Genomic DNA, 21,502 nt, shown 5'->3' on the forward strand with positions numbered 1-21,502 from the left:
GACACCTTCATTTTTAGGAGGGCCATACTCAATATGCAAGAGGGATATGCCTTGACATTTTGGTAACATTTCATCAGCAGCTGTTCTTACGTTTACTACTAAGATTGCAGTCCTCAGTCTCTGAGATCTTTTGAGACCTGAGACAATGTCTTATTTCTCTTTTTATCCTCAGTATTCAGCACAGGGCTGTTACAAAGTTGGCACCCAGGAAATATATTAGTGAATAAAAGAATAAATTTGTGAATTAATGAATGAAATGTTTATCATTTGACCAGACTGATATTGCTGAGAATTAAAATGATACTCCACAAAGGACGGAGGAGATCTTTAACTCAAAGTTGAAAATAATGTTCCCAAATCAAATGTGCACTCATTCATTCATTTATTCAATAGCAAATCTGTATAATGAGCTTGAAAAATACAAGGCTTATATCCAAAAATACATGGTCCAAATCCTGGTTCTTCTATTTATTGTCTAAATTACCATGGAAAGTCCCTTAATTGCCTCCAGCTTCAGTGTCCTCATCTGTAGAATGGGGTTGTTGATCCATGCTGTACCTATCTCCAAGTTGGTTTTGAGAAGAAAAGGAGACAATTTGCCTGAAAGTACTTGGTAAACTTTCAAAAACCTTATACTTCCCAGGAATTGGAATCATTTCTCAAATATGTCCAATAGCTCCACTCCCATTTTCCAGTCCTCCACCATTTCTCCTGTCAATTGAGTATAACAAAGCCAGCCATCATATTCTCTGCAAACCATCTAAAAACTGAATGCAAAAGGGAAAGGATATACAAATATAGAATCATTATGTTGTACACCTTAGATTAATATATGTTATAAATCAATAATATTTCAATAAAAGAAGGCAGTGGGCAAGAAAGCAGAGACCTAGGTCTCCTGCCACCTTCAAGCAAATTTTGGTTTACCTGATTTCTTCTAGGTCCTGGATATGGTTGCCTGAACAAGTCCCTGCTATCACTGATAAAAAAAAAATCTTAATACCAATCTTTTAATGTCATTCAAGAAGCATCCCTTTTGGATCTGCTCTGGCTCCTAAGTCCAGAGATGGTTTCAGCAAAGTGAAGGGCTATGAGAAAGATTCTGATGGGGGAAGATGGCATGATGGAATTAGGGTGGGAGACTGTGCCAGTCATGTGATACAGACTTAGGAACCAGAGACAGCAAAAACAAATGAAGGGAGGCAGCAATGGACAAAGAGAAAGGTAGTTGCCTTGAAAGAGAAAGGAGCTTAGAGTCTGTGACAGGGTTCAAAGAGGTCAGGAACAAAGAGAAGCTCAGGGCTTTACAGGATGAGACCAGGTTTACAAGATGAAAACCCCAATGTATACCTACAATGAACAGTTGCTAACTGACATTTTCTCCACTAATAAATTCAGAACTGCAGTAGAGAATAAAGTGTAAAGAATTATATTACTTATTTTATATATATATGTGTGTGTGTGTGTGTGTGTGTGTATATATATATATATACAAAACCTTCCAGCAAATGGCATGTTATATCTACAATGAACATTTGTTAACTGCCATTTTCTCCATGAATAAATTCAGAACTGCAGTGGAGAGTAAAGTAGAAAGAACTATATATATATATATATACATATATATATATATAATATATATATTCTTTCAGCAAATGGCATGTGCCATGGTAACAATGCACATGATCAGAAACTGAAAAGGAACGAGGGAAATGAACAAATCAAGCTGACATTTTCATGCTTACTCTCACTTACCAATAACAGGAGCATTACAATTCCACACAGCTGACCCACTAGTACAAATGCTCCCTCCCTCTTATCCTTACTCTATTATAAACCGAGAAGGAAACCAAAAGTGATAGAATAAGAAGTCTTAATAGATGCTCTGCAGAGTCATGGGGGCTAGAAGTGGGTTACCTTGTCTGTCCCCATAGGAAGAAGCCAAACAGATTTCACTTCTCAACTTGCTCTCCCATTGACTGGGGTATAGCCTTTGCCTCCTGTGATCTGCCAGGCTGCTCTTCAATGACTCAGCAGATCTTTAAATATACCATGGCAAGAAGCTGCTCTGAGACACAGTTGAAAAAATGTTTTAATCTGTTTGGGGTGTTGAGAGGTGACCAGGAAGGTCCTTTGTTAACATGAGGTTCCCGAGGAAATTCAGCATTGCTGTGAAGCTCTCTCTCTATGCTAAGAGACTTGTTTTTGTTCTACTGTCTGCTGTTTGCCAGCTGTGTGGAGCACAAGGATGAGAAGGGGGATGGTTCCAGGCCATGGAAGGAGTCAAGGAAATTCCTGCACAGTGATTCTGTGGGGGAAGGGAACTGACGTACACAATGGAGAGACTGGTTTAAAATTAGGGGCCCCAAACTCAACAAGAGCCCAGACTTTGCACTGGGTCATTCTGTTCCTTGTGGAAGACCATGACCTCTAGCTAAGAGGAGGGGACTTCTCACTCTCCCTGTCTTCTCAGGCCAGCTCAGTCTTGCACTTTGAAACAAGCATCAAGTAGTAAAAGATTTCAGCTGGGCTGAGGGAAGTAACTGAATAACTTGCATTACCAAAGCAAATCACACTCTCTGTTATCTGCAATGACCTCACACTTACATTCCGGCCAAAGCATTTTGGAGACTTGGAACTTTGTGGAGGGGAGGAAGGGGCAGCAGTGGCCTGATACAGTAAGAGTCTAGCCATGCGTTTTCCCAAGCTCTGCTTGCCTGGTCTAATAATAATAGTAATAGTAATAAGGAGGAGGAGGAAGAGAACCATTCCAAGTTTTTATTCTGGGCCAGACACTGGTCAAGATTTTTTATATTCATTATCTCACTTATCCTCACAAGAACCCAATGAGAGAAGTATTAGTATCTTCATTATGTAAATGAGGAAATTGAAACTAGGAAAGATTAAGTGGCCTAGAACACACAATAATTGTCAGACCCAGTGTTTAAACTAAAATTTGTCAGATGCCAAAGCCTATGCCTGCACCTCAACACATTATACATTTAACTCTGACCACAACTTATTTCCCTAGAGCCCTCAGTCTCTCTATTGTTTCTTAAAAATCTCTAACTCTGCAAGGCATGTCTAAAATCATCCAGATAGGCATTTTGGAGTCATTTATAGGCTTCTAAATTGTTTGGAAATCACCTACTGTGAGTCCAAACCTCTGCCACGGTTCCTAACAAACCCAGCTTCTTCTTGAATGCCTTCAATGAGGGTGAATTTACTACTTATGTGATACTCCCAATGGGTAGAATAAGATATGATGAATAAGAAGTACATATTTCAGTAGCTAGTAAGTGGCATACCCTTTATCTAAGCTGTTTTATTTAGTCTTTGCAATAATGCTGTGAGGAGAGCATTCTATAGATGAAGTTGAAGCTCAGAGAGGTTAAAGTTACTTACTGAAGTTCATATAGTTGGTAAACGGCTGTGTCAGAACTCAAAGCCAGGTCAGATCTGATTGCAGAACCCACTGTAATTTTTTTTGGTCCCTCTTATATGAGGAGGAAAAACCTTTGGGGTAAGGAAGGCTGTCAAGATTTGCCTAGGTTCCTGATCTGACAGGGATGGCAAATTCAAATGCCTAGAAGAGTCAAGCAAGTAACTTAAGTGAATAAAGTAGGTTGCTAGTGTCTGGGCAAATTGGAAAGTACATTCTCCATCTAGAGAAGCACTTGCTCCTCACCTCCAGCTGGTTTTTATCGTGCAGGAATATAGTCCTAATAATGCCAGATCTTCATTTACAAAGCTGGAAATCTGAATTTTTATACGATATGTTAGCAGCTAATTTGAGAAACGCACACACATACACATCAAAATTCATCAGGTCCTTGTTGGAGACTTCTGATGGAGGATCTTCATGAATACTGGGGTTGAGAATGCTTTGAGAAACAACAACACATCCATCATTTCACTACCTTAATTCTCAAAGCCTCCAGTGCAGATTTCCCAGACACTGTGGGGTCATCTCTGATGGGGAACTCTGAACTTGGAAGAGTAGAGATGTTCCCAGATAAGAGCCCACCCTATTCAATTCCACATCTGACCTGACATATTTTGAGTCACTCTAGCACCTTAGCAAGGTCCAGCAAGTGTCCAAAGCAAACGACATACCATTTGAAAACACAAGTATGGTTAAGATTTTTGGTTTATTACTAGGTAGTTGGTGACTGAAATATCAGTCTAATTTGGTCTTTTATTTAAAAGGCTGGTCAAGCAGATTTTTCAAGTGAACAACTGGAAACTCCAAAAGACTACACACTTGCTAACCTTTGTATTTTTAAACAAAGATGAAAGGAAAGGAAGGGTAGGCAGAGTAAACAGACCCAAAGCATGTTTTGAAATCCTTTCTGCACCCAAACATCAAACATCAAGAGTTTCCATTTTTACTTCCAACTCTCAGTTTAGGCAACTTCATCATCTAATTGGAGGTTAGATAATGCTTCAGAGAGGTGTCTCAATATGACAGGTTTGGAAAGGTGCTTTTTCTTATGTACTGCCAATTTTCAAAAGAAATGCCTAAGTAGTTATCACTTATATGAGTGGGAAGATTGCACCTTCCTTAAAAAAAAATCTGAAAAGAAGCAGATTTTCATAGTAGCCTTCTTCCATTTGCACAATAACAAAAAACTTATCTGATAATCACATTCATGACTTCCTATGGGATCCCGCACAACCAACTTGGGCCTAGAAGAACAGAGGCAGCATCTTGTGATACTGGGAAGTTTCCTTTCTTATTTCAGGCAAATCCCATACGCTGACACTTTTGTTCCTTTTGTCCAATGTCTGTAATGACATGGATTCTGATCATTCTCCTCATTCTCTATCCAATCTTGCTTATATAGAAAGTTACATTTCTTTTAATATAGGTGAGAGGCAGGGTGATACAGAAGGAGAAATAGAAGGAGACAAAGTCAGTGTGAGAAGGGAAACAGAATGATAAAATGTAAAGAGGTTTGGCAGTCTGGAGTCTCAGGTTCAAGCTCTGGCTCTGCTAATTACTCACTGTGTGTCCCTGGCTAAGTACCATTCCTCCTAAGAACCCTTAAAGGAATCTGGTGTATTTTAAGGATAAGAGTTGCTCAGTGTTTGAAGTTCAGGCATAACTTTTTGCATTTAAAAACTCTGTAATATGAATAGCACTCCTTTCCCTCAATGTACTGGAAAATAATATAAATTGTGAAGCTGGGCTGCCTAGATTCTAATATAGGCTCTTTTGCTTACTTTTTCTATAACCTTGGGCATGTTACTTAATTTGTTCTGTGCCTATGTATTCACCAGTAACATAGGAATGATAACAGTAACTACCTCAGGGAGTTATCTGGAGAATTAAATGAATTAACACATGTGAAACACATAAACACATAGAAAAGTTCCTGACCCCCCAAAATCACCTATTTTATTTTTTTTTACTTTGGTTGTTCTCCCATTTAGGCAGACAATGACTTGTCCAGATTTGTAGTACGCTTTGAGATTTTTAACCACCTTGGAATCTCCAGACTTTTTTCAATAGTTTCTACAGTTCTGCTTTCCAATCCCAATTGTAAATAATCAACTTCTTTCCACCACCCTCTTTATGTCCCTATCCCTCTGTTTTAATCCCCAGGCACTCAGCTATTGGGTAAGGATTAGTGGACTATAATAAGGTCAGTGCATTATGAGGTCACCCCAGTCACTAGTCTTTTGGGATTCGTAGAGGTGAATGACTGGTTAATCTGAGAAGATCTTAGTATTAAACAGTAGTTAGAACCTCATGGTTATAAGCCAGACTTCCTGGGGGTGCACACAGCTCTGCTACTTCCTAATTGTATGACCTCTGTCAAGTTACTTAATCTCTCTGGGACTATTTGCCAAGGTCTTTGTGAGAATTCACTTAGTTAATCCATGTAAGGCGCCAAATTTTGACACATAGTATTATCATTACTTTTGCTATTATAATTCTTTGCTCTGAGTGGGAAATCACTTTTCCAGCATCGAATTTTCCAAAGAAGTAACAGTTAACCCTTAGAACAGGCTCTGACTAAAAGAAACTGGCTTTCTGTGTGACTTTGGTCAAATTTCTTTCCATCTCTCTGCCTCAGGCACCTCATCCATAAAATGACCAAACTGGACAAGATGGTCTCCCAGATTCCATGAACTCTAATTTCCTACAATCTCAGGCCATTGATATTCAGATTCCCTGTAAAGTTCAGTTTAGATCAAAGCTCAGTGGCCTTTAGAAGTCTGCTTACTGTGTTTTTCTTGGATAAATTATTTTGATATGTGGCCCAGTAAAAACATAATAACGATATCTTGGTTTGATTAGAGGCAGCAGCCAATTTGTGTGATGCTCCAGTTTTTTTTTAAATTAATTATTTAGTTTAATAACCTGGTGTAAGGTTTGGGCAAAGAGAAGAAACTCACTCTCTCTCCCAAATGAGGTTTCAGCATAACACTCAGAAAAGAAGCAACAAGTGCGAATCTAGGAGAACTGAGTTTGTGTTCTAGTTCTGTTGTCAGTTTGTTGTTTCACCCTAAACAAGACTCTATACCTCTCTAGGCCTCTATAAAGCAAAAGGGGAGAAGGGGGAGGGCATCAAAGGTCTAGGTAATCTCTAAGGTCCCTTTTAATCTCCTTGAAGAGCAAAAAGCTAAGGGCACTGCACCACAATGCATGAAAACAAACTGAGAAGAAGCCAACAGGATGTTCACCAGATAACTCAAATTTTATATATCCAAAATCAAACTCTTGATCCCCACCCCCTCAACACACAAACATGTTCTACCTATAATCTTCATCATCTCAGTAGATGATAATCATAATTTTCACATGGCTCAGATCAAATTTTTGGCAATCAGCCTTGACTCGTCTCTTTTTCTCACACGAGTATCTCATCTGTCATTACATGCTGTAGGCTCTACCATGAAAACATATCAATAATCCAGTTACTTCTAATCTCCTCTACCAGTAACCCCTTGGTCTAAGCCAACATCATCTCTCACTTGGATCACTTCAGTAGCTTCATTTCCTTGCTTCCTCCTTGCTCTTACAGTCTCTTCTCCACGCAGACAATAAGTAAACAAACAAATGTATAAAATATCAGAAAGAGTGGTAAGTGTTATGAAGAAGTGCCTGTTAAAATATCAGCCAGATCATGTTACTCCTCTACTCTAAATCTCCTAATGGCTCCCCATATCAGAGTTAAAACCAAAGTCCTAAGGAAGACCTGAGATGTCCCTCATCAACTCTGATCTCATCTCTTATCACCCCTTCACTTACTTAAATAAGCCATACAGGCCTCTCTTCTATTGTCCACCATACCAACTATGCTTCTGCCTCAGGCCCTTTTTACTTGTGGTTGCCTGTGTCTGGAATATTCTACCCCTAGATATCCAAATGGCTCACTTCCTAACTTCCTTCAACTCTCTGCTCAAGTATCACCTTCTCAGTAAAGCCTTCCCTGACCAACAAATATAAAATAGTCCTTCCCACCATCAGTCTCTATTCCCCACACTCTGCTAAATTATTCTTCATGACACTTATCACCATCAGATATATTCTGCATGACTCCTCTCACTAAACTGTAAACACCATGAAAGGAGGAATTTCTGTCTGCCTTGTTCATTGCTGTGCCTAGTACAGAACTTGATATGTAATAAAAGCTCAGTATTTGTGGAATAAATGCAATCTCTAAGGTAATATGGCAAGGCTGTTGGCAACTGGAACTCCCAGACAACCCTGTCCATCTGTCTGGTGAGTGTATAAAAGACCCAGAAGCCTTAAGAGCTTTATAAATTTCTATTGATACCAGTTAAGGTACTTTTGTTTCTCTGACTTTGCTACTTTCTATCTATGAGCTGAGAGATCTGTATGATTAAAAAGGAGCACTTGATTTGAGGAACAAAGAGTGGGGCTGAAATTCCAGCTCTGCCACTTTGAAGCTGTTTGACTTTAGACATGTTACTTAACTCCTCTGAACATAATATTTACAATAGGAATGACAGTATTATAATAGTATGAAGAGTATTATAATACACTAAAACCTGGCTACTTGTATAGGGTAGAAATGGGGATGAAATGCAAGAATGGAATATGAAACCACTCTGCAAACTGTAAATTGCTACTGGGATATGTCTAATGTCACTCTTCCCCGCTCCACATTCAGAAATGGGTATTGAGGCATCAAATAATGTAACTAAAAATGTTTCGCACTTTGGGAATGAACCTCCCAGATAAAATACCAAGTACCACAGTAGCTTATTTATTGTCTGGTACAAGGTGCTTCTGGCTCAGTTTATCTTGTGACAGGTTAAATCAACCAAAGACCAAAGGAGGCCAATCATTTCCAGGTAAAAGCTACCACAGGACACTTGCAGTCCCCCCTAGCGGCCAGATAATGGGACTACACTTCCATAAACTAGGAACCTATTCAACTTGTAGAAACAGACTCTCAGACATAGTAAACAATCCTATGGTTACCAGGGAAAGGGGGTGGGAAGGGATAAATTTGGGAGTTTGAGGTTTGCAAATGTTAGCCACTATATATAAAAATAAGTTTAAAAAGTTTCTTCTGTATAGTACAGGGAACTATATTCAATATCTTGTAATAACTTTTAATAAAAAGAATATGAAAACGAATGTATGTATGTATATGCATGACTGGGACATTGTGTTGCACATTAGAAATTGACACATTGTAACTGACTGTACTTCAATAAAAATTTTTTTAAAAAAAGAAAAGAAAATAGAATCCATAATTAAGGGTGGGCCATTTTATTTATTTATTTATTTTGAAAATGATTTATTTCTTTTTAAATTATTTACTTATTTTTAAAAATTATTTATTTTTTAAAATATTTATTTATTTGTTTATTTAAGAGTGAGCCATTTAAAAATGTTATCACTTATAAAAAAGTTTTCACGTTCCTTTTGCTCCCAGAATTATTTGATTCGTGCTTCTCACTTCCCTCCCTTAACCAACACCCTGAAACCCCATTTATACAGAACTTCAAAGCAAGCCATCATGATCAACGGAAAGTTTGAGAGCAGAATAATAATTCTTGATCTGACCACCACACTGGGAATCTTCATTGGCTCTCATGCCAAACTTCTTGGACCCATCAGTCACCCTGGATGTTATTTAGTTCCTCATGTATTGCAGATTTACACTGTCAAAGACATGAAAACACATTCCCAGAAACATATAGCCAAAACTGAGGAAGAAACTAGTGACTAACTTGACTGAGGTAGCACTATTGAAAAAGCAGAAATAGATTCTAACCCCTTACTCAAGTTCACTCTTCATTATCTTTGCAGAGTACCACCTCCTGGTGTCTGAAATATCCATCAAGACCTATAATCTATTGCTTGAGTTAAACCATGTCCCCATCTAATACATAAAGGATAAGATGTAGCCACAGGTAATACTGCTGACCACTTCAGCCTATGTTGGTCCACTTCTTTTTGAATGTCTACATTTTATAAATATGTACCACACAATCCAGCATCTCATCATACTGGCATCATGGTGTTGCTATTCTATTTTTATTTTTTGTTTTAATGACTATAAGTTCCTTGAGGGCAGTGATCTCAAGGTTCTCCCTCAATTGTATTCTCTTTACCCTGATCTCCTACCACACAGCTGGGTATATAGCAGGTGGTTAATGAAAGTGGTTCATTGATGGATACTTTTTTTAAAAAAAATCAGTTTATTAATGTCATCTCTAAAAACAACTAGGTCACAATAGGAACTTTTGTTTGATGGCCTGCAGTTCGCTTACCATTTTCAGGACACAATAGCTATAGCTGATTAGATTTGATCCTTAGTCTAGAGTGTTAATGAGACCAAAGTTCAAACTCTTTATAGGTGAATTTATCTCTTCTTTATGGCTATGGAGTGCATCCCTAAAAAGAAGCCCAAGTTATACAAGAGTATATGAACCACTTCTTCACTTACAAATACACACTAGAAGGAGCAATGGCATTTACTTTATCCAAAGGACAACATATAAAAGCATAAAATTATGACTCCAGCTGTTTACACAAAACTAAACATAAGTCAATTACAGCTAGTGATTTCTCTGGCCTAATTTGAGTTTGTTACATATTCATTTTAGTTTTCTGCATAGAAATTATTATTCCTCATCCCCTAGCTAATAGCACCCAAATCTAAGTACTAAAAAGAGTACTAACTACATAAACCTTAAGTTTCTTTCTTACTATTCTCTAAAGACCTGAAAAATTTAGAGACCCTCTTCTATTCAACTAGAAAAGGGCTGGCATTACCAACTCTAATTTACAGCTGAGGAAAGTTGAGAATAGTATCCTTATGTGGCCTTCAGACAGGATGAAATGAAATGTGCTTTCAGCACAATAGCAGAAACTTTCTGCCTCTTGAGTCCCAGAAGTGTTCAAAACTCAGGTACTTTCAGCAACGTTGCAGGATACAATTTTAAAAGGGTATTAAGAAAATTCCATTCATAATAGCATCAAAAATTAAAATATTTATGAATTAATTAAACAAAAGAAATGCAAAATGTATAGTCTTAAAACTATAAAACATTGTTGAAAAAAGTGAAGATGACATAAATAAATGGAAAGACATCCCATGGCCATAGATCAGAAGACTTATAACTGACTGTTAAGATGGCAACACTCCTCAAATTGATCTACAGATTCAGCGCAACCTCTAGCAGAGTCCCAAATGGCTTCTTAGTAGAAATTGACAAGGTGATCCTAAAATGCATACAGATATTCAGAGGACCTACAATAGCGAAAAACAATCTTGAAAAAGATCAAACTTAAAGGACTCACACTTCCTTATTTCAAAACTTATTAAAAACCTACAGTAATTAAGACACTGTGGTATTGGTACAGGATCAGTTCAGAGTCCAGAAATAAACCCTCACATTTATAGTCAACTGATTTTACACAAAGGGTGCCAAGATAGTTAAACATGAAAGATTCAACAAATGATGCTGTGATGAATAGATACCTACATAAAAATTAACTGAAAATTGATCAAAAGCCTAAATTTAACAGCTAACACTATAAACTCTTTAGAAGAAAACCTAAGTGTAAATTTTTGTGACTTTAGATTAGGCAAAGTCTTCTTAGATATGATAGAAAAATCACAAGTCACATCCAAAAATACAGATGGGACTTCAAAATTTAAAGTTTATTCTTCAATAAATACCATCAAGAAACTGAGAATACAACTCATACAATGTGATAAAATATTCACAAATCATAATTTGTTATAGGATTTGTATCTAAAATATATATTTTTAAAACTCTTACAACTCAAAAATAAAAAAGACAAATAGTCTAACTAAAAATGAACAAAGGATCTGAACAGACATTTTTCTAAAGAAGATATACAAACAGCCGATAAGCACATAGAAAGATGATTAATATTATTAGTCATTAGAGAGATGCAAATCAAATGCACTTTGAGATACCACTTCACACGCACTGGGATGCCTATAATAATAAAAAAAAACAATAACAAGAATTGGCAGGATGTGGAGAAGTTGGAACCCTCATACATTGCTGGTGAGATTGTAAAATGGTGCAGCCACTATGGAAAACAGTTTAGGAGTTCCTCTAAAAGTTGTACACAGAGTTACCATATGACCCAGAAAATTCACTCCTAGGTACATACCCAAAATAATTGAAAACATATGTTTACAAAAAACCTGGTACATAAATGTTCATAGTAGTATTCATAATAGCCAAAAGGTGGAAACAACTAATGTCCATCAAATGATGGATAGATAAAATGTGATACATCTGTATAATGGAATATTACTTGGTTGTAAAAAGAATGAAGCATTGATATGTGCTTCAGCATGGATGAACACTGAAAATATTATTGTATGTGAAAGAAGCTAATCACAAAAGACACATACTGTGTGGCTCCATTTATAGGAAATGTTAGAATAAGCAAAACTACAGAGATTGAAAGTACACTGGTGGTTGATAGTTGCTCAGAGTTGGGGTGGGGTTTGACTGCTAAGTGATTAAAATGTTCTAAAATTGTGATGATGGTTGCCCAGCTCTGAATATAATAAAAACTATTGAACTGTATACTTTAAATTGTTGAATTACATTATCTATTGTGAATTATGTCTCAATAAAGCTGTTATTAAAAAATAAAACTGAGATATTGCATGATCGAAATTTTATTCTCAAGTAATCAGCATTTTAGAGCTATAAGCTTATCTAGATGAGCCACTCTCAACCCTGCTTTAGCCTGTAGGGTGGCACAAGAACGGATGTGAGAGAGAAGGGGCTCATAAGTGTGCAAGGAATTGTGCCTAAATCACAGCCTAACGTTTCTATGCAGCAGCCACTGAAAGTAGCCCTTAATGAGCAGAAATCTAAACACCATCTCTCAGGTGGGAAACCTCAAGAAAAATAGTTGGGAAGTGCTGCTCTAGGGAGGTTTCCCTACATAGTAAACAAATGCTATAGAAAATGTAACTACTTCTACTCCCTCAACTAGCAAAGGGGTGTTGGCTAAGCACCCTCCTGGCTTACTCAAACTTACATGAGTGCTAGTGAATAAACCAGAAGACGCTGGGTCTTATCTTTGAAAATTGTACTATGTAAATATGAGATTTCATAATTCTCTTTAATAAGACAAATGCCAACCAATACTGATGACTATGGAACTTTACAAGCAATGAGGGAAAAAAAAGTCACCTTTGCATCTAGAATGAGGATAACTTATTCTGAATTCAACATATCAGAACTTGATGGAATGCTGGCAGGCAAATTCTGAGGTAGAATAATTTCTTTAATACCTTTCTTTGTTTTCAAATTATTAATTTACATACAGTATCACCGTATTAGCCCAACTGGACATTTCTAGCAAGCACTGTCACACACAGATTATTAGGTACTACTTGTGAAAGCGCGCAGAAGTCCGACCCAGACATAGCTGTCTCAGTGGGGAGAGGGTCCAGTTATTCTCAGGTTTTGAGAAAAGGTTGTCAAAATAGCCAGTAGAGAGAGAGATACAGAGATCAAGAAACAGACAGAGACAGCAGCCAGCAAAATACTCCATTAAATCGCCAAGTCCTCAAGCCATCTAGTTCAGCTCCCTCAGCAACTGTTGAATCAGGCTTTAACCTCAAGGTAAAAAAAAGCCCAGCTATTCATTTTGCAATCTCCTCAAGTCATCTAGTCTTAAAAGAGAGGTGCTAGGGTTGATCTGATCTATTACTCTCCAGATTAAAAAAAAAATCTTTAGAAGCATGCCACAGGTGTGACGAGAAAAATATCCTGAAAAGTAGAAAGAAGAGTCTATATTTAAATGTCAAAAGCATGAAAGAAGTAGAATGAAAGAAAATCGGGGACAGGCAGCACTTGAGGAAGCTGCAGACAAAGAGAAAATGGTGGAGGTAGGGGGTAGGGAGAGGTTTCCTTTTCCCTCTCCAACAAACCTCACAAAACTTGATTTATTTTTATTTATTTATTTGTTTGTTTGTTTGTTTTCAGAATCATGATTTCAGGCTTGGTTATGAAATAAGCCCCTTGTTTATTACACCCAGCTGGCATTCTGCTCTTTGCTTGAGCAGAGTTTCAAATGAAACTGGTAGTCTTGATATCACCATAAAAAATAGTGATGATAAAATTGTCCATGTCCCTAACTCCAACTTACATAATCCCACCAAAAGCAGCCACACTATCAGTAAGAGTGTAGAGACCAAAGAATTCTTTGTTTTAAACGCATGTACTTACACTAGACGAGAAAATTACTACAGGGAGGTAAAACACTTAAAAAAGAAAAATAAATGTGCCAGCAAATTAAATACATTATATCAAAGTTTACAGCTCAAAGAATGGAAGTCTGATGAGGCAAAATTAGCACAGGCATGAAGGCACCATAAGTGACCCTGCAACTGGAAAGATGCAAGCGTCTTCAAAAATATATTTCACTGATGTTAACCTTTGTCCTAGCTGAGAGTGATACTCTGTGGACAACCAGGAGAAGAATTCTATCATTGCTACATCTTGCACATATTTCCAAATGGGGTATCACTCAGGGTGGCTATTTGGTCCTCAGGTTCTGATTACTGGTACCCAGACAGAGCTCACCAAGTACTTGCTGACAGTGAAGAAAAGATGCTTCTTTCCAACATATTGACCCTGTAGGCCTATGGACAGAGAGCGTCAGTCACAAAGCAAAACTCTGCTTTACAAAACAGACAAACTGCTCCTTGCAAGACAGTCATAAAAAGCTGCTTGATAACTGCAGAGGGGAGAGGAGATGGAAAGGGGAATTAATAAAATGACTTCTTTTGAAATAACTAGTAGAGAAAGGCAGGAATTGCCAATTTCAAAGCACTACTAAAATACTACCTATTATGAAGCCAGAACAAGTTACCAATAGAAAAATTTAAATATTCTTTTTTGCATATAGATAATTTATTTAAACCCCAACTCTAATTCCTGCACAAGCTCCCCTTGGTTTCATCTCTTAGAATAAATATTTGTCATATCATTATGCTGTTTGCTGGGATATTAAGGCCTTCTGTCAAAAGGAACAGTGGTCAATTAACAAAATTGTAGTCTTCTTCGAACTCTGAAAAAAGACAGTTCCACAAAATATTATCAGAGTTTCACACAAACCCTATCACTTTTTATTCTTCCTTCTGTTCAAACAACATGCTGAAGTAAGTAAAAATAAATAAAAGACCACCTTAGACCTCTCTCCTTTCAGCAGAAACATTGTAGATGTATAAGAACACAGAGTTATTCTAGAAATTACTAAAGTTAAAAAAATACAATTAAATAATGGGTATGAATATACACACACAACTGGAAAAGGGCGGAATCCAACAGATTATTAGAAGTCTCTAGAAGGTTGAGATTTTTAAGTTGGCATATAATGTATGCAATGCAGAGAGGGTGGAAGCTCTAGCTTCGGCTAAAAAAAAAAAAAAATCCCTTCCCTTTCACCAAATTGTGCCCCTACAAAGTGAAGGAAAGAAAAGGAAAGTAAGAAAATGTCAACTTTTAGATTGAGATTTGCTGAATTCTGATGAAATTGATAAATTATCAAAAAACTGATTCTCACTAGTTGAGGTCATTAGTTTATGCAGGTCTTTGTAATAGAGAAGTTTTTCCATGAAGACCTGGCATAAAATCACCTAGTTTACTGCACACCTGATGGGAAGAACTTTTTGCTTTCTATAGCCACTTCCTGAAAATTTATGTCTTTGAAAACACACAAGTCTTAACAAATATGTGGACTCATTCATCTCTTCCCTGTTAACTGAGTTACTTGGGGATCAGAGGCAGCATACAGAAGAGGGAATGTTCCAGTGACTGAGGAGGTCATGAAGCACCTTAGATAACCCCCTCCTAAAAGTTCACAGTAGAAGAGAGTCCCACTGACTAGCCACAGCCCTAGAAAAAAATTATACTCTAGCAAGTAAATCTGTTCTTATAAAATGAAGACCTTTTGTTCCACAGTATAACCACATTGCAATTAAAAAAAAAAACCTTAAGTTAACTGGAAAAGACTGACAATATAAATTAACCCTTTGAAAATCCTGTAAGCCAAATCTTAAAAATCTAAAAAAAAATGTAAAGCCTGGTTAGAAGCTGTTTCTTCAATAGCCCTGAAAATAATATTTTATGAAATCCTATCCTCCTCTTTCTTTCTTTTTTAACACTGTACTATCAACCTTCCAAGAATAGAAGCATCAGTGAAAGGAGGCAAACTGTTGGATTTAGGTCTCCATACAAAGATGCTAAGGCTAACACATTTTGGGAAAGTCACAGATAAAAGAAAATAGCTACGGAAACACAGAATAAGGCACAAGTCCATGAAGACATCAGCACCCAGCAGATCTGAGGAGTTAGTTCCTCAGTCAGTATTCCCTCTCTCCTGGAGATAAATTAATATCTTAGTTTGCTGGGGAAAAATATCTTCAACATGGTCTCCAGAAAGCTTAACTGTGGTAAGGAAGAATTATTAATAGGCAAGACGAAATTGACTGCCACTTTTCTTGTGTCCTAATTAAAACTGGACAAGATTATCGATCATAGGTCCCTAACAGTTTTTACTCAATTTGTTAGAGGTAACATATCATGTTTTAAAATGTAAGCATGTTCTTAAAATGAAGGAATATACTGAAGAGCCTTATTCCTCTCTCACAAAAGATTTCTGAGCACACCGGAATAGCAGGAAATCCTTTACAAATTTTTCCCAACACTTTTATAAGCCAGACTTAAGTCTGGTTAAATTGTTCATTAAAAGAACGTTACCCTCTTTATAAATCTAATGCAAATTTGAAGTAGGGAACTGTGGATTACAACAAATCCACAGAGAAAATAAGCACTTTACAAGAGAAAATAAACCCAAGCATTTAGTTCCAACATAGTCCACCTGTGAGGGCAAATCCTGCCCATTGTTTACCAGTAAAGTTGTCCTTTGCTTTTCCCCTACCTTTGCCTACTCTAACCGTGCCTGGCTGCATTCTCTCTGCTGACCTCCAACCCTGTGGCAAGTCCTCAGTTGTTGCCAGTAAAGGGACTTCACCCCTTCTTCACACAGCAGCCCTCAGAACCCAGAGACCACATTCTTCCCATAACCCCGTACTCCACTTCATCTCTTTGGAGGAGGCGGGTTGAGAAAAGCTTGGGCCAGTCATTTTGCTTCTTGTCTGCCAAGACCAGCCACAGGCTGGGACAAACCCTAACAGAACTTAAGAGGAGAAAGTGCCCATATTTCTTGTCCAGGTTATCAGACTTGGGGGAGGGGAGAAGAAAAAGTAATGGAGGGCTTTATTTCAGAATGTGGCCCTTGCGATTGGATTTAAATTTGGACCCTATGGGACATGGCCTACCAAGCGGCAGGGAAGCTTTTAACAAGCCGGGGGAGGGGGTTGTCAAGGAATCTGGAAGGGCTTGCACCAGCACCCAGGGCTCAAAACGGTGGAGACAGGGACACACACTGGGGATTCAGAGAGGGAAGGTCGAATCTTTGGTAGGCCAGGAGACCAGGGAAGGCTCCAGATTTAGGGCGGCCTTTTCTATTGAACCCTGTTGAGCTCACCCAGGAAGAGTGTTCGCGCGGGAAGGAGAGGACTAACTCCAGGCGTAAGGGCATTTTAAGGAAGAGAAACTTACCGCATGTCCCCATAAGGTCCAGAATAGCTCTCCATCCAGGGGCCCATCTCGCTTTTGACACAACTTGGACTTGGATAGGGCACTCTGCTCACTACGCCGCCGGAATACCACACATCGGGTGGGGGGAAGTCGCCTTCTTGGCCCGCCAGCCCTTGAGGTGGCCGAGTGTAGCCATACGGGGCTACAGTCCCTGCCTCGCCTGCGCTGCCACCCCCGCCTCCGCCACAGGGCCCATACAGCTGGCCTTCTTCGGCTGTGAAGAGAGTGTGCCAGGAAGAGGAGGCGGCGGCTGAGGGTGAGCCTGAGCCCGGTCCTGCTGCACCCCCGCCGTGCAGGCTCGCCAGGTCCCCATAGCGGCATTGTGCCGCCGCGGCCGCCCAGGCGCTGCCATAGTCCAGCGGGTTCTCCAGCTTGATGCGGGCATGAGGATGGGGAGGTGGCGGAGGGGGCGGGGGTCCGGCCAGGGCTAGCGGAAAGTTGTAGTAGTCGCGACTCTGATAAGCTGCTACCTCGTCCAGTGCTCCAGACTTGTAGAGAGACAAGGTGGATGGCAGCTCAAGTGTTCCGGAGCCTCCTGCTTCGCTGCTGCCAGAGCAGCCCAGGCTCTCACTGTCCGGCCCTTTGGTGTAACCTGCCTTGAAAGGGGCATACTCAGCAGTCTCTTCGGTGCCCTTGCCTGGGCCATCACCCAGCAGAGAGCCTTTGCATTCGGCCAACGGGGCACAAGGAGTGGGACGCACAGCGGGCGGACCTCCCAGGAGCGGGGCGTACATGCAATCCCCCCGAAGCTGTTCCCCAGGACTCAGATGCTCCAATGCCTCCACACCCAAGCCCATGGACACCGACACTGCCTTACACAACTCCTTGGCGCTGTCCGAGATGGTTGAACTGCCCCCTAGGTAACTGTCCTTGGAGGAGATGGGAGCCCCAGTGGCCTCCCTCGCTCTCCCGCTGCTGCTGCCTTCGGATACCGATTCCTGCTGCTGCTGCTGCTGCTGCTGCTGCTGCTGCAGAAGTTGCATGGTGCCGGCCTCGCTCAGGATGTCTTTAAGATCAGCGGAGCAGCTGCTTAAGCCCGGGAAAGTGGGGCCCAGCAGGGACAACGTGGATGGGGCAGCTGAGTCATCCTCGCCCGGAGGTGCTGGCCGTTGCTGCTGCAGCCCCTTGCCTGTGGCCGAGGCAGCTCCCGGCTCTGGGACGCAGCCGCTCTCCGAGTGGCCCTCGGGGACTGACTGCTGTTGTGAAGGCTGCTGTTCCTCGTCCAGGGACAGGTAGCCCGTGGGGCCTCTGCTCTGGACTTGTGTAGAGCCATCCTCACCCTGCTGCTGCTGCTGCTGCCGCTGCCGGGGACTGGTCTCCTGCTGCTGCTGCTGTTGCTGCTGCTGCTGCAAACCGGCGCCGGGAGGTGCTGCGCTCGCGGCCTCAGGGTGCCGGGGACCCGGGTTCTGGATCACTTCGCGCACACTCTGGAACAGGTTCTGGAAAGCTCCTCGATAGGTCTTGGACGGCGGCCGGGGGTAGACCCTCCCCAGCCCTAACTGCACCTCCATCCTTGAGCTTGGCTGAATTTTCCACCTAATTCCTTTATCTTGCCTCCCCTTCTCTTGCTGAGAAGAGTTCAACAGGCTGCGATGCGTAGTCGCTGCAGCTAGTTGCCCACCTGCAGGAAGCTCCTGGAAAGGAAACTTGCAGGAATAACCACTCAAAAGCGTTCTGACAGCCTCAAAGTCTCGTGAAGAGGGAACATGCGCTGGACACGATATTCCTTGGTAGGCTCACAATCTGTTCCTGAACACTTGGAGGGTAGGTTCAAAAGATGCTCAAATCTTGCAGGGGAGTGGGGAGGAGGAAAACTCTCCGCCTTCAGAATTCCGTGTCCACTGAAGCAGGTGCAAATAAGAACCAGGTTATTTTCTTTTTGTTTTGTTTTGGGTTTTGTTGTTTTTGTTTGGGTTTGGGTTTGGGTTTTGTCTGTTGCTTTTTGTTTTTTGTTTGTTTGTTTGTTTTCTTTTTATATTTTTTTGAGGGGGGCGGGGGTTGCTACTGAAGTCCTGACTGCCTTTTCATCGTTTGATCTCTGGCCCCACAAACTGGTGGGAGTAGGGAGCGGCGTGCAGTGGGAGGTGGAGACGGAGTGAGAGGAACCTGGGGGTTCGCCCTGCGTACCGCCTAACCGGCCAGATTCTGGCTGCGGTGCTGAAGTGGCTCCCCGGTCTCCTGGCTCCCCAGAGCAGTCTTTGCAACGTGCAGCTAGCTCGCCTGCTCCCAGCCAAAGGGAGTTACCTCCTGCAAACTCGGGCTGGCCGCGCTGGGTTGACTGGGGGTTGGGGGGTGGGGTGAGGGGTCAGAGAGGAGCGGGCGGAGGCAGCAGCAGGAGAGGAGACCCTGGGGGGGAGGCGGGGTGGAGGGGAGGAGGACAAAGGCAGCCTTCAGTCCTACCCGGCACTTTCTTCGCTTCCTCCAAGTCTGTAGCAGCTTTTAAAAACTTCACCGAAGAGGAGAGGCAGCTCCGGGGCGGCGGCTTCGAAGCCGCCGCGCTGCAAGAGGCGTTGGCTGTCGCCAGAGCCGGCTGAGGTTGACGCGGTGCGTCCCTTCGGCTCCTGTCCCGCACTGAAGCAGCTAGCTCGGTCGCTTTCCTTCTGTCGCCTTCTCTGCCTTCAGGCTCGCTCCGGACCCTCCGGCTCTCGCAACACGCTGGCTCCCCGGGATCTCGGAGGGGGCGCTGGGAGGTGGAGAGCAAATGCAACAGTTTGCGAGTCGGGTCCCGCCCCCGCCGGGCCGGCCTCCTCGCCTTCCCACCTCCTTTCTCCCTCCCCTCCCCTTTCCTTTTCTCCCCTCCCCTCACTGCGCGCTAACGCCGGGTGGCTTCGGAGAAACAAGTGCTGGCGCAGCGTGGGTGAGGGCAGGAGCGGATTGCTCTAGCCCAGGAAGACCCCAGCTCTCTGAGTACCTCCTGCTTTCCTGGACCTGGTTTTAGGCGCCAGGGCTGAAGCTTTAATCCGAAGCTTTTTTTTTTTTTTTTTTTTTTTTTTTTTGAGGGCTACCGTGCTCTCGGAGGCCAGTACTTACCAGATTTGGTTCATTGTGCCCGTGTGGGAGGGGGGAGGGAGTGAGTAGGGGCGATAGAAGTTTAAGGGAGCTAGGGGATCTTGTTCAGCGAAGGACTATGTTCAAGGCAGGCAGACAGAAGCACAAACGGAGGTTCTGTACAAACTGAGGAACAAGATATGGCCAAGCCAGCCTATACTTGTTGAAACCTTTCAGATTTTTCCATAGGATTGGGCCCCACTGCATGGTGCCAGTTGCTCTAGAAACCGTCTGCCTGGGAACTAGAGGTAATCTCTTTCCTCTTCTCTTCTTTTTTTCCTGTCTGGAATTGCCTCTAACCACACACTTCTCACCCATCCAGACATACAAAGGCAAGATCACCCAGAACAGCAGGCAAACACGTAAACACCAGAAACACTTGTCATGCGCATAGAAACTTTGATTTTGTGCAGGGTTTTGCCGGCATTTTCCTATATACAGGCGTTTGCTTTTCCAGTTTGCCTTTGCATAGTTTAAGCTTGCAAATGATATTATTCAAGAAACGGAACCTACATAGGACTGCTTTTCTTCCTCTTGATGTGCGGTAGGAGTGGCAAGTGATGTGGGCTATTGCAATTGTTCCTTTTTGGTGGAGGTCCTATCTTCCCTGTGTAAAGATGGAAAGGCAGGTGGGAATGGAAGAGTAGAGAAAGCAGAAGGGTAGACCTATAAGGAAGGAGGTTTCCCTTTGTGTCAGCAGAGGCCCTGGACCTCCCTAGCTTTGAAATTCCTTAGACTTTTGGATCTGCCGAGAGTCTGTCTGTCCCAGAAGACCAGTGGGGCAGTAGTCTGGGCCTCTTCTGCTTTTTACAGGTTTCTACAGAGTTTCATCTTGTTCACAGCCAAGCGTCATGGGAATTTACTTACCATGACGGGAGGAAGTAACTTTATCCTAAAGGCAAGGAAGAGTAGGCATGGTCAGCTCTATTTTCCAGATAAAGACATTGAAGCAAGGACATAATTTGTTCTATGTTCCACTTTAGTAGACCCTAAACTAGTCTTTCATCTCATTGCTGTTTGAGCTAGTGTTAAGTGCACTTGGAAAAGGGCTATAAATGAACTTTTCAGAATACAAAAACCTGAGGAGCTTTTTTACCTGGGGAAGTGAAAAATTAACTTATGGAATTTTAATGACTTTACCCCTGCCTGGACATATCCCAGATATACCCCCTTTGTTGGTAAAGAATCTCCCAAATTACCCCATATAGTAAAGAAGCAGTCTTATTCATAAAGATGTCAAATTGTAACAAGGCTAATTCTCAATTCCCTATTGTAATGGAAAACAGG

General features: G+C 41.3%; 1 protein-coding gene across 1 annotated transcript in view; it reads right to left on the minus strand.

The window, feature by feature from the left end:
- The window catches only part of AR (androgen receptor), a 194,227-nt gene extending 174,323 nt beyond the window's left edge, over nucleotides 1-19,904 (minus strand). The window contains exon 1 of the mRNA XM_010973649.3: nucleotides 17,129-19,904. Within this exon, the coding sequence (XP_010971951.2) occupies nucleotides 17,129-18,678 (1,550 nt within the window). The 5' untranslated portion in view covers nucleotides 18,679-19,904. The remainder of the gene's footprint in view (nucleotides 1-17,128) is intronic.
- Nucleotides 19,905-21,502: the final 1,598 nt, after the last annotated feature.

This window comes from Camelus bactrianus, chromosome X (assembly GCF_048773025.1).
Source record: "Camelus bactrianus isolate YW-2024 breed Bactrian camel chromosome X, ASM4877302v1, whole genome shotgun sequence".
Lineage (NCBI taxonomy): Eukaryota > Metazoa > Chordata > Mammalia > Artiodactyla > Camelidae > Camelus > Camelus bactrianus.